This window comes from Cherax quadricarinatus, chromosome 15, assembly GCF_038502225.1.
Source record: "Cherax quadricarinatus isolate ZL_2023a chromosome 15, ASM3850222v1, whole genome shotgun sequence".
In the NCBI taxonomy this organism is placed as follows: Eukaryota; Metazoa; Arthropoda; class Malacostraca; order Decapoda; family Parastacidae; genus Cherax; species Cherax quadricarinatus.
This window is the reverse complement of record NC_091306.1, coordinates 1146053-1160751: the sequence shown is the minus strand read 5'-3', so window position 1 is coordinate 1160751 and position 14699 is coordinate 1146053. Positions and strand designations below refer to the sequence as shown.

At 38.7% G+C, this 14699-nt stretch overlaps 1 protein-coding gene across 2 annotated transcripts in view; it reads right to left on the bottom strand.

Moving 5' to 3' along the window:
- Positions 1-2262: 2262 nt before the first annotated feature.
- The window catches only part of LOC128692125 (troponin C), an 81424-nt gene continuing 68987 nt past the window's right edge, over positions 2263-14699 (bottom strand). The window contains exons 3-5 of one of the 2 annotated variants that reach the window (XM_053781141.2): positions 11114-11257; positions 6258-6377; positions 2263-3998 (exon numbers count right to left, since the gene is read on the bottom strand). In XM_053781141.2, coding sequence (XP_053637116.1) covers positions 3844-3998; positions 6258-6377; positions 11114-11257 — 419 coding nt within the window. In that variant the 3' untranslated portion in view covers positions 2263-3843. The remainder of the gene's footprint in view (positions 3999-6257; positions 6378-11113; positions 11258-14699) is intronic. The other variant, XM_053781142.2, reaches the window with a different exon arrangement.

Genomic DNA, 14699 nt, shown 5'->3' with positions numbered 1-14699 from the left:
GAGTCATTGCCCTCAGACATGACATCTCCAATGCCTCCAGCCTTCTCCTCGCTGCAACATTCATCACCCATGCTTCACACCCATATAAGAGCGTTGGTAAAACTATACTCTCATACATTCCCCTCTTTGCCTCCAAGGACAAAGTTCTCTGTCTCCACAGACTCCTAAGTGCACCACTCACTCTTTTTCCCTCATCAATTCTATGATTCACCTCATCTTTCATAGACCCATCCGCTGACACGTCCACTCCCAAATATCTGAATACGTTCACCTCCTCCATACTCTCTCCCTCCAATCTGATATTCAATCTTTCATCACCTAATCTTTTTGTTATCCTCATAACCTTACTCTTTCCTGTATTCACCTTTAATTTTCTTCTTTTGCACACCCTACCAAATTCATCCACCAATCTCTGCAGCTTCTCTTCAGAATCTCCCAAGAGCACAGTGTCATCAGCAAAGAGCAGCTGTGACAACTCCCACCCTGTGTGTGATTCTTTATCTTTTAACTCCACGCCTCTTGCCAAGACCCTCGCATTTACTTCTCTTACAACCCCATCTATAAATATATATATATATATATATATATATATATATATATATATATATATATATATATATATATATATATATATATATATATATATATATATATATATATATATATATATATATATATATATATATATATATGTCGTGCCGAATATGTAAAACTGGCCAATTTACAAGAACTTATTTAAAATTAAGTCCTTCCTGAAATTTTCTCTTATACGTTTAAAGATATATTTTTTTCATTAATGTTAATGTAAAAAATTTCAATTTTGCACCAAAAGAATCTTAGAAAACTTACCTAACCTTATTATAACAAGAGCAATTTATTTTAGCCTAACCCAACTAAATATATTTTAAATACGTTTACGATAATTTAGTACTAAACAAACACAATCAAATATATTTTTTTTCGTTAGCTTCAGAATGATTTCGGCGAAATTATTGCATACACAAATTTTCACTTGTCCTATATGGCAAGATGAGCGTTGCTATTTAAGCCAAGATCGCAAGTTCTTCCTATTCGGCACGACATATATATATATATATATATATATATATATATATATATATATATATATATATATATATATATATATATATATATATATATATATATATATGACAGCACAAAAAAAAAGAAGAAAAGCATCACTGTCTTGCTAGATGCGAGCCAATACTACAGATCACATATATCTACCCCTCCTTCAGAGTGCAGGGAATGTACATTCTACCTTCATGACCCAAGTCATGAAGGTAGAATGTCACACTCCAACAGTCGTAAAAACAACTTGCCTCCATCCACTCCTATCTAACACGCTCGCAATTGCATGCTGGATATCTAAGTCCCTCACATAAAAATCCTCCTTTACCTCCTCCTTCCAAACTTTTCCTAGATCGACCCCTATCCCTCCACTACAGATTTTACGCCCTACAAGTCATCCTATTTTTCCCAACCTCTCTAAATATCCGAACCACCTCAACAACCTTACCTCAGCCCTCTGTATAACCCTGCACCTCCTTCTAATCTCCAAGCTACATATTCTCGGCAAAATATTCACATATCATTTTCCCCTCGGATACGACATCACTATCTCTATAATCCTCATTGCTGCAACATTCACAACCCATGCTTCACACCTATATTCTCTCATACATTCCCCCTGCTTTTAACTTCTGTCTTGTGTCCCAGCCGCTTTACTCCCTTCAATTTTATCCTCAGCCTCACACACCTCCCCCACACTCATATTTGGCTCTTCCTTACTTCTAAAAGATGTTATACCTCCCTGGCCATTGCATGAAATACCAGCTCTTCTCTCTTCATGAACATTTAATTAGCAGTTCCTCAATATATTTCTCCCATCTTCCCAATATTTCCAACTCCCCTTTCCTATTTTTAACTGTCAAATCCATTTGTTCCCCGGGCTTTCTCAACTTACTAATTTCCCTCCAAAAGTTGTTCTTATTCTCAGCAAAATTTATTGAAATATATTTATTCTAAATATTTGTGTCTTTTTTACTGTCTCATTAGAAAAATGACTCATTAAAGTGACTCCTATTTTGTGTCCATAAGCTAAAACTGGTTTTAAATCATACATGCAGTTTTTTGTAACTAGGAGGCCTGTCCTCTGTCTTTAAAGAATGAGTTAATTTCATCACCGTGGACAAAAATGTTATAAACAAATAATTGGGGCATCTTAAATGAAAACACTCATAATAAAAACAGTTTATATCCACTCCATATAGCGGCCACAGTATTAACAAAATCTTTAACAGCAATTAATTTGGACTGCCAGAACCTGCCTTCCACAGCCATGTGGGAGCTTATGTTCTTGTGCTTAAAGAATTGAATATGGGCGCCATGTTGCTGCTACTGTAGTTGCCAGGAATCAGATGAATAAATATGCCTCTATCTCCTCCCACTTTCATCATATTTTTGTAGTCTATATAGCCCACTCTAAGAGAAATATTGTGCACCATTTAATGTGAAGTTTTTCTCGCTTGCACTTTGCAGTGCACCAGTAAATGAGCTGTAGATTGCTCTCGCACATTCCGTCTCTGCTTAGCACTCAGTGATTCACTCCCCAGCTTCTTACTAGGCGTGACGCTACACTGGCAAGTGTAGCCTCAGCCACATTATTCAGTTTTGATGACATTTTTTCACTGAAAGTTTACCACGAAGAAACTGACAAAGGTCAAGGCGATTCTCCTTTTAAGCGTCATACATATTGCCTCAATATGCCTGTTTTCGCAAATTAATTTTCCTTCTGCATACAAAAACTACAGTTTAGCTTTTGTTTGCCCTTTTTATTCATTCCAGATCGTTTTTATTTAAAGGTGGAGAAATGTTAAAGGTAGTAAGTTCAATGATATCAAACGTAATTGGGAAAATACGTTCGCCTTGAGGGTAGCTCTTATGCCAGTAATTTACCAGGAAAAGGATTTAAAAAATAAAAATATATTTATTTTACTGGTTAACAACATATTGTTCAGTTCTGTACATCGTAAACTCAAATGCAAAACTTAACACAGACATTTAGGTCATACGCTACGCGCTAGAAACTTGAACAACCCAATAAAAAAAAAGATAAAGATCGTATCATCGGTAGGAAACTTATCATGATTTGACCTTGGGAAAAGAATAAGCAATGATCATAAGGTATATATTTGTGTTATGTTCTCATGTGACTGTCACCATTAAAGCTGGAGAAAAAATCACCGAAAGGTAATTTTCGATGATATTTATATTGAGAGACAATATGAAATTCAAAATCCAATGAAAAATTCTTATCTGCTGACACTGTTGTAAAATCACATACATGTTAAGCACATAGGTATATATTGGTAGATAAGTCAATAATTACTTTTCATTGTTATTTTCATATTCATTATTTACACTAAAAAATCAACTTATGATGATATTTGTACAATGTTTTTCCCGATTTAAACTATCGATGTTTATTCCTTTTTTTGTGTGTGTGTATTTTGAACTTTTAGTCAAACCTTTGAATATAATTAGGAAAATTTAATATTGTGTAACAGAATTAATAAAAGTTTAATATTTTTTATGCACATGAAATGTCTCTTTAATTTACACTAGTTACTTCGCGGCTACGTTTTCGAGTACATTATGAATATATGGGAAGCCTACTCAAGTGTTCCAGTGTAGCGCTCGTGCACACACATCTATATTTTATTCTTTCTTTAATCAATTGTATTAGATACGGTACGAGATGAGCCGTTACTGCCTCCACCAGGACCTGCCCTGGAGGTCCTTCAGTACCCGACGAAGGTGCTAGATCATAAGTTCTCTGAAGCCTTCGAAGTCGACCTTTCCCTTGCCTTCCTCGTCGATCTCTTCGATGATATCGTTAAGGTCGTTCTCCGAGAGTTTGTTATCCAGCTCTTTGAGGATCTCCTTCAGCGTCTGCGTCGTGATGTAGCCGTTGCCTGAGGAAGTCACAACTGACGTATTAAAAACAGAGTGCGCGCGTACGTAAGTTTAAATATGAGTTTCTGACATGTTATTTTGTAATGCACAAGCAAACTGATTTTGAAAATGTATTGGGAAGATGTACAATAAATAATGTGATGCGAGATCATAAATACTTTCCAATAAAAGAACTTAAGATCCCATGACCATTAATACTTTAATATTAACAACAGTTTTTTTTTTTTCAAATGTAATGAACATTACTACTGAATTCAATTATTTCAATTGCAGAGAAGAGTAATATAAAGAAAATATTTCCAGATGCAATAAACAATAATGTGAACCAGATTTTTGTCGACAGCCATGAGACACCGAACCAAGATAATTCGTTCCCTGTTTTCCGGGATGCATTCAAAGTGACACATTTTAATGAGATATATTGTCTAGACAGTAAACATTACCATCCTTCTCAGTCTTTCTCTTTACGTTCCTCTCCTTTCTTCTCCCATCCTCCTTCCTCCCTTTTCTTATTGTCTCATGATGTTATGCCCCTTAAGGAAGGTTCCTTGATGCTGGTGAGGGGCTCTTGATCTAGGGAAATGGATCTGTGCTCCAGTTCCCCGAATTAAGCCTGAATGCCTTCCACAACCCACCCCCACAGGCGCTATATAATCCAACGGGATTAGCGCTTCCCCTTAATTATAATAATAATAATAATAATAATAATAATAATAATAATAATAATAATAATAATAATATTATGGTTGTGTTGCAGTGTATGCTAAAGTGACTACAGGGTGTCCCATAATTCTGGAATCATAGAGTAAAATGAAAGTAGCTGTGTGATAGTCGGAGATCCACCACGTAGTTCACGTCTATACATCTCTTTTTCTTTGAACTTTCAAAAAATCCGCCAGCACAGCTCATCTGAGCTGATACAGCCACTGGTCGAAACGCCTTAAAATAAGGATCTAAATGTACATGTGTCTAATTCGTTATCTTCTGTAAGCCGAAAAATAATTATTTTTATACTCTTCAGAGGAAGGCAGAAGTCTTAATTAAAACAAAACTGACAACCATTTTGATAGAAAGCCAAGAAGAATTACGTTGAACTATGTTTAAAATGGCGAGTTACGTACTATTTTATGTTGTCTTTTTTCTCTCATATTCCCAGCGTTATCTGTTTGCCCTGACTCAGTATGCTTCTGTCCACTTTGTGGTCAGAGAGATCCAGGAGGATATGAAGTTCTGTTGGAACAGGCCGATGCTGATCTAACAAGCTCGTTCTATAGCAAACTTCTGCCTTCGCAGCTTCATGCCACATTCAGATATGTCCTTAGGAAGTAGCAGGCCCATGGGAGAAGCTACAAGATTCAGCAGGACATGGGTATTTAGCCCTTCTCTTTCAACAAGATTTTCCATTTTCATACGAATTTCTGTCGCTTGAGGAACGAGTACACATACATATCATTCATCATTATTTGTTTGTAGGCGCTCCTGCCGTCCTCTGTTTAACTTGTGGCATCCACCTGACTTAGGCACACACAGTAACTGTTTGACCACGGTTTAAGCCTTTCCATTTTCGTCATGGTTTTCATAAATTTTGGGGGCTTAGCTACTGAGCTCTCGGAGAAACTTCAGAACAGCCTATTGGGATTTTTTAGTGATACCTTATTATGATAGTATTTGCATTGTGCGTGAATACACGCTAGATTTTTTTTCTTTCATCATTAATTTTTGTGAGTTGTATTTATTGTTATTGCCAATAACACTATATGATCCACGCGGTCATAGTTATTCTTCTTCCCCTTCTCACTAGTCTGCCTTTGTCACAGACTTTGTTTTCTCTTCCGATGTAACTATTTCCTCGAATCCTTCCTCATATTCTGTCGTCGTTTCCAGCTTTATTCTTCACTTTATCCCAATTCTTCTTCTTCTTCTTCTTCTTCTCTCTCTCTCTCTCTTCATCCTTGTCTTCCTTCCTTCTGTCAACCTTCCATCCTTTCTTTCCTTTGTTTCGTACCTTGTCTTCCTACCTTCCTTCCTTCCTTAATTCCTTCCTTCCTTCCTTCCTTAATTCCTTCCTTCCTTCCTTACTTCCTTCCTTCCTTGTCTACCTTCTCTGGATGCTTCCACCCCTGTCTTATTTTTCTTAGATTCCTACCTTCCACGATTCCTCACTTGTTTTTCCTACCTTCCCCTGTATTCCCATCATCCTTGTCTTCCTACAGCTGCCGTCTTCCTTCTTTCAACTCCTTCTTTATCTCTCTTCATACCTTCCTTGTCGTAGAGTCTGAATGCTTCCTTGAGCTCGTTGGTGATAGTCTCCTCGTCGTCCTCCTGCAGGAAGTTGGAGGCGATAATGACGAATTTGTCAAAGTTGATCTTTCCGTCGTCTGTGGAGATGAAAGTGCACGTTAGCTGTGTAGTAGAGGGGAGGGAAGGAGGAGAAGGAAAGAAGGGAAGGAGTTAAGGGGGGAAGGAAGTGAAGAGAGAGGAAGAGAGGGGAGGAAGAAGTGAAGGAGGCACGGAAAGAATTTAGAAAAAGAAAAAAGAATGGGAGAGGAATGGAAGGATGAAGACTGAGGAAGAGTAGGATGAAGAGAGGGCGATAAAGAGAAAAATTAAGAACGAATGAAAGGAGGGGGGGATGAGAGAAAAGAAGAGGGAAAGGTTAGACGAGTGGGATGGAGGGAAGGAAGAATGAAAGGAGTGGGAGCTTTAAAACCTTCATGACGAGAGATCCCAGCAGCCCATTTTTCCACCTAAATAGCAGGAAGATTTTTCTTGCCGTCAAATGAGTCATGACTCATGACTTGGAACCCTAATATGAAAATGGTTTTAATGATTCTATTGACTATTTATTTAATCATATAGTGAATATGTCTGCAATATGGTGGAGGTTTGATCACGAAAACTAAAAGCTAGAAATAATGAAAGAATCCAAAGCCACAGATCCTCCAGCAGAAGTCTGTGCAGCAGTAACTTTTGCTCGAACCACTTTTATAGTTTTACCACAACCAGTTCTTTCGAACACAGTGTAGCTAAATTTGAAGAGTCAAAAATCTGCGAATGTACCATGAGGTCTGGTCTAAGACCGAGCCGCGGGGGCGTTGACCCCCGAAACCCTCTCCAGGTAAACTCCAGGTACCCCTTAAAATTTGTTGTCATTACGACATGGAAAAATCTCCACTTCACTGAGAGGACTGATAGACACTTGATCTGATACGGCAGCCACGAAATTCCTCTGGGGTCGGAAGTTGTGTATAACAGCAGCTTGAACAACAGTTACTGTTTCCCTCATGGAGGTCTTACCATGTATCTTTGGCTACATATGTATAGACATATATTTGCATATTCAAGGTCAACCGTTCGTTCTCCCATATACTTCACACACACACACACACACACACACACACGCACACACACACACACACACAAACACACACACACACACAGCATTCCAACATCTTAATAAGGAATCGTTCAGGACCCTGTACACCGTGTACGTTAGGCCCATATTGGAGTATGCGGCACCAGTTTGGAACCCACACATAGCCAAGCACGTAAAGAAACTAGAGAAAGTGCAAAGGTTTGCAACAAGACTAGTCCTAGAGCTAAGAGGTATGTCCTACGAGGAGAGGTTACGGGAAATCAACCTGACGACACTGGAGGACAGGAGAGATAGGGGGGACATGATAACGACATACAAAATACTGAGAGGAACTGACAAGGTGGACAAAGACAGGACGTTCCAGAGATGGGACACAGTAACAAGGGGACACAGTTGGAAGTTGAAGACACAGATGAATCACAGGGATGTTAGGAAGTATTTCTTCAGCCACAGAGTAGTCAGGAAGTGGAATAGTTTGGGAAGTGATGTAGTGGAGGCAGGATCCATACATAGCTTTAAGTAGAGGTATGATAAAGCTCAAGGTTCAGGGAGAGTGACCTAGTAGCGACCAGTGAAGAGGCGGGGCCAGGAGCTTGGACTCGACCCCTGCAACCTCAACTAGGTGAGTACAACTACGTGAGTACACACACATACATATATTCATATCATAAACAAAACTATAAATTCTATTATTTTAGTCGATATTTAACAATTTGAAATTATTTCTGGCGGTACAGGGTAAATAATTATTTAATTAATTATTATCGAAATGAAATACTCTTACGGGTATGCAAGGTATCCTCGACTGATTATGAACTCTTATATTACTCTCTCAACTCCAGTGGAATGCACCAGCTCCCTCTAGTCTACGGTGTCCAAGTTACCATGTTGACCGAGTACCCACACTCTACATCCAACTCTTCATTTCCATCTCACCCTCTCTCGCCACCCCCTTTACTTTCTCTTCATTCTCTGCTCTCTCTCTCTCTCTCTCTCTCTCTCTCTCTCTCTCTCTCTCTCTCTCTCTCTCTCTCTCTCTCTCTCTCTCTCTCTCTCCCCTCTTCACTTTTCCTACCATTTTGTACACCCTCTCCAGTTCCTCAACGAAAATATATATTTCTTAGCAAGTACATTGTTGCAACTAATCATGGACGCATCTGGGTTCGATCTGATAATCAATGATGCAGCTTGTTGCAAGATATCCCTTCAGGATATCAGTGGGAGAGATGATGATAGGGAGGGAGGGTTACGAGGGAGGAGAGGAGGAAAGACAGCAGGTAGATGAGAAGGAAGGTGGAGAAGGAGGAAGGCAAACAGATGTGAATGATAGGCAGGAAGTCATTTGGTATGGAGACAAGAGATCGGATGTTGGTGAGGTAAGGAGGGAAGGAATGAATGAAGAAAGGGAGCAGAACAGGGTAATGAGTTAAGAGAGCAAGAGGGGAAATGAGTTAGGGCAGGCAACAGGAGGGAGAATGAGTTCAGGAAGAAAGCAGGAGGGGAAATAAGTTTAGGAAGGGAGCAGGAGGAAGAATGAGTTAAAGAAGGAAGCAAAACGGGGGAATGAGTGGAAAAAAAGGCAGAAGAGGGGAAATGAGTTAGAGAGAGGGGAGCAGGAGGAGAGAAAGGAAGATAAACAAGAAGTGAAAGAAAGTGCTATATGGGCAAGAAGGAGAAAAGAAGGAAAGGTAGATGGAGGAAATAATAGAGAAAGAAAGGGAAGGACTGTAGGAGACAAGCAGGCAGAGAGGGACAGGATGAGTGGATAGGATAGTGGGAAGCGGAAAGGCAGGGAGATAGGGGAGAGAATGATAGAGGAAGGGGAGAATGATAAAGGAAGGGGATGATAGGGTAGAGGGAGGGAAGGTAGGATAGAGAGAGGGAGGGAAGAAAGGAGCATAGGGCAGACGGAGGGAGGAGGACAGGGAAGAAAGGATGGTAGGCTAGAGAGAAGGAGGGCAGATTTTGAGAGAAGGATAGAAGAGTGGAAAGTAGAAAGGCAGGCAGGTAGGCGGCAGGAAGGAGGGAGGGGATGAAAGAGGTAGGCAGGTAGATAAACAGAGAGGTAAGAAGGCAAGCAGGTAGGCATTCGGGCAGGAAGACAAGCAGACAGACAGGGAAGAAGGTAGGGATGTCGATAAGGAAAGTGGAAGGCAAACAGTCAGTCAGGGAAGGAGAGACGTAGACACACAGTCAGGAAAGGAAGGAGGTAGGCAGCCAAATAGAAGAAGGTAGACAGGCATATACTGAGTTCAATTAGACATACTCCTAATTTAAGTCAGTATTTAACTAGTGGCCATGACAGTGGGATGGGGGACTGTTACATGACGCTTAACCGGTAACGAATATTGCAGAGTGCGCTGGATGGGTTCCTATTTCAGTTCGCAATTCGAAAAATTATTAGTTCTGTGTAGTATTTCACTTATTGGCACTTATATATTATAATTGCTTAATTTTTATTAAGAGACGAGAATCTAACCTTACCAAGCCAAACCTAACCTATAATAACCTGACTCACCACGTCTCTTGGCAACAAGCGGAGAAACAAGGCTGTGTGTTGAGTCTTGCCTCCAAATCTATTTTCCAAGTATTAACTGCTTCGCATCCTTTCTCGTAGCGGTCAGAGCAACTGTTCTATGTTATCTATATCATTGTCTCATGGATGATGCATATAAATATATTCCCGTCTTGGTCTCCTGCCACTTGGCAGTGACTTATATACGAGTCACACTATCCTCCTGGGTCCACCTGTTATTACTTGGTCAATGTACATTAGGAAATTCATTGCTTGCAGCAAATGAAATCAACCTTTTAATGTTCTGTCCTTTTCTACTGAGTATATTTCTTCTGTTATTAATTAGATTTTCTATGTTGTGTGAGATTTTGTCTTCATGGTGTTGTCCACAGCCGTTCATTAAGCTCATTTGCCTTGTAACACAGAATCTCTGCTTACAGAGGTGTTCCTAGAGGTGATAGCGAGGTATTGCTAGAGGTGGTGGCGAGGTGTTGCTAGAGGTGGTGGCGAGGTGATGCTAGAGGTGGTGACGAGGTGCTGCTAGAGGTGATGGCGAGGTATTGCTAAAAGTGGTGGCGAGGTATTGCTAGAGGTGGTGGCGAGGTGTTGCTAGAGGTGGTGACGAGGTGCTGCTAGAGGTGGTGACGAGGTGCTGCTAGAGGTGGTGACGAGGTGCTGCTAGAGGTGGTGGCGAGGTGATGCTAGAGGTGGCAGCTTTAGGAAGGGGCTAAGCTAATGAATTTGAAAATGAGGCTAAGGTATCTTGGACTTGTGTGTGTGTGTGTGTGTGTGTGTGTGTGTGTGTGTACAGTACAGCATCAGAGGCTGAAGGGGAAGAGTGAATGAGAAAACGGAGGAAGGGATGCGAAAAGGAATGCATAGTTTCAAAGATGGAGAATTTGGTTTAGCATAAATGATGTACATGTATGAGGGATTTAGTTCCAGATGCTCTAGTTTCTCACTCATACAATGACTTACTGTCTTGTTATCACTGACGAACCCAGACACGAGTTTAAACGTCATTGAATTTAGCAGCACTGAAGGCTACAGATGCAGCTTTGAATATCAGATTAAGAGATTAATATGCCTAGCTAAAACCTCACTCTTATCAAAATTATTACTTCAATAAATATTCCTTAATTAATGTTTAGTTACTTGATATTTCTTCATATAATTACCATAATGATCATATGATTGATTTACACAAAATAAATAGCACTCACGATCAATGTCGACTCTTTTGATGGTCTCGTTGAGGTCTTCCAGGTCGAAGGCAGTGCCCATGTTGTTCAAGATACCCTCCAGGTCCTTGGCTTCTACGTAGCCTTTCTTAGTCTTGTCGAATGTCGCGAACGCCTTACGCAGGGCTGCCGAGAGCAAGCAAGAGGTAAAAAGCGCTCAAATTTAGAGGAACGGTGAAGAGTGAGGACGTAGAAAGGTAGAGAGGAAGGGAAGAACATGGAGGTAAATACTGAGGAAAGGACGGATGGTTTGAGATAATGTGATGTAAGACTCTGTGCAAGAATAAATGCACAATGAATTGCAGGAGCGCGAGGAAAAAGGAAAGAATGGATTGGAGAGAAGGTATTGTTACAGGGAGAGAAAAAGGGAAGATAGATGAGGATACTGTGAAAGGAAGGAAGAAGGATAGTGTGGAAGGAGGTTATACGAGAAACTGTGATAAGAGAATCTAAACGTGAGTAAATACATCAGAAGAACAGATAGCAAAAGTGAGAATAGGAGGATAGTAAAGACAGATCATAGAGGCAGAGGGCATGGACAAAGAGTGGAGGGTAAGAAAAGCACTGAATATACATGCCATATGCATAGGACTGCGGTAAACGGGGAAAATATCTGCAGTAGAACCATATAACGAAACCGAAAATATGGATAAAAAGATAAGTGCGTACATTTAAAACATTTATATTATACATTTCGGTCCTGGGACATTGGATACCCCCAATAATGCCTGTAACAATCTTGCCCAATTAAATTCAAAACTGACTGTAAATCTAAATTACTTCTTATTCTCTTAGATATTCATGTTCTCCAGTCCGTGACATGCTTTTCCTTTTGTTTACTACAGTGGCATGTAAACAAACCATACCCCCGGCCGGGACTGAACCCGCGGTTTGGTTGGTTGGTTTGCAATCGTGTCATTACGATTTCTTGAGTCATGTTAGTGGCATGTACATAAACTTGTTTTCCTTACCTAGCACCTACCGTCATGAGGAAGGTTGGATAACACTTATGTTTATTAACGATGTGGGCGACGTTGTGTCATTTATGATCATATATTACTTCGTTAAACAGCATTGCGTCAACCGAGGACACGAACCTGACTCCATACACAGTATTTTTATGAGCATTTCTTAATGATCACATTAAAGAAAGCTTTCCGAATGTCAATGACTTGCCTTTTAGGGTTTTCATTCTCGTTTTGTTTTCCTAATTATGTTTGATATTTTGCACAGTTTCCAGTGAAATTACAATCCCGTAAATTATAATCAAAGATACAAGTAACTTTGATTATAATTTTGGAGTCAAGAACCTACTATGCAAACGAAATTAAAAAATCTGTAACTTGGGTAGGGACGGTGAAAGTTAACTTTTTTAAAGAAAATCGGCAACTTTCCTTACATCCTCCCAGTTCATGTTACTAGATTAATACTAATTTCTACTTAGAATTTTGGACTGATCAAGAAATACTTGTGATCCAAAAAATAGCCTTGCAAATTTAATGTTTTTTTTTTTATTTTCTGTAATGGAATGTGAGAGGAAAATTTTAGTTTATCGAGTAATGAGCCACTTGTCGTGATGGTAATCTAAACTCTCAGCATATACGCTGAAAAATATACACCCCTCAAAGTATATATCCTCTGTGAGAGACATACACCCCTCGGTATACATAACCTTGATTTTTTAGCTCTGAATTAAATTTTAATTAAAAAAAATATTGGAAACAATCCTATTTGGCTTTGTTGGATAATTCTCGGCTTGCCAAACACAATTCGTTAACATTACTCAAAATGCAGTAACTGAAAAATATATAAATCAATTGAAAATGGACATATACGTAAATTTAAATTTAATTAAATATTTATGCAAATTTACTTCAGGTATTCATGATAGCAGCAAAATATTGGTACGTTTTCTATAATCGCTTCTAAAGAAAACGAGGTGCATACAGTCACTGACGTTTATTTACTTTGATGTAAGTAATAATAATATAATAATATCTTTATTTACTGCAAGTATACAGATCATAACTGACATCAATGACATGCTGCTATATAGAAAGCCGCTTGTTATCCTGAACATTTTCGAGAAATTAGATCAGTTTTGTCCCAGGATGCGACCCATACCAGTCAACCAACACCCATAGCAGCAAGTAAGTAAGTAAGTTTATTCAGGTATACACAAATACCGTTACATATAATTATCATACATAGCAGCATATGTGTAGAGAACCTAGGATAACCCAAAAAAGTCAGACAGAGTGACTTATTTCCATTGTGTAGAGAACCTGCGATAACCCATAAAAGTCAGAGTGACTTAACTCCATTGGAGTCCATTTGTTACCTAATCGATAATAATACATTATATAAGTGAAATGTGGTAGATAATAAATTATATAAATATGACACAAAACGATTTATATAAAATATTGAATAATAGATGATAAAGCTAAACAGAATACAAGAATTATGACTATAAAAAAATATGAAGAACATTAAATTATAACAGATTTCACTCTCTGAAAATTAATTATGTAATGTATCACTTTATATACAGTAAATTACCTGGATGATGACTAACAAACTTACTCTCAACATTGACAAAACCTACTACATTCAGTTTGGTAACAGAGCTACAGATGTCCCTCTTAACATAATGATAAACGGATCACCTATCACAAAACTCACAGAGGGAAAATTCCTAGGAATCCACCTTGATAATAGACTCAAATTTCAAACACATGTACAACAAATTTCCAAAAAAAATTCCAAGACCGTAGGCATACTATCGAAGATACGGTATTATGTTCCACAGTCAGCCCTCCTGGCCCTATATCACTCACTTATTTACCCCTATCTCACCTATGGAATTTGTGCATGTGGCTCAACAACAATAAACCATCTCAGACCACTAATCACCCAGCAAAAGGCTGCAGTCAGAATGATAACAAATTCCCACTACAGGCAGCACACTCCACCAATATTCAAAACTTTAAACCTACTCACTATACAAACCATCCATACTTATTATTGTACCTACTACATACATAGAACACTTAACTCGGATATAAACCCTCCCCTCAAACGTCTCCTTACCAACCTCAACAGAACACATGACCATAACACAAGGCACAGATCACTCTTTGATGTTCCTCGTGTCCATCTCACACTATGCAAAAACTCAATGCACATAAAAGGCCCAAAAATCTGGAATTCATTACCTGTGAATATAAAAGAAACACTGTCTGTTTATAAATTCAAGTCTCTTCTTAAAAATCACTTACTCACCCTCAACTAAATATATACTGAATAATTGTATCTCATAAATGTTTAACCTGTGACCAAATCAAACCTTGTTATTTTTAATTACATTACCTAACAGAATACTCCTTTCTACTGAATGTTCAGCAACACAGTAAATGACCATATGACCTGTCTTTGAAATACTCATTTGTGCTTAATTGTTATTTGTTTACAATAATGTTCACTGAATATATCATTGCTTAGTTAATCTTAAGTTAATTTTAAGCCTGCCCATAATGCTCTGCATACAAGGGGCTTTGGCATGTTA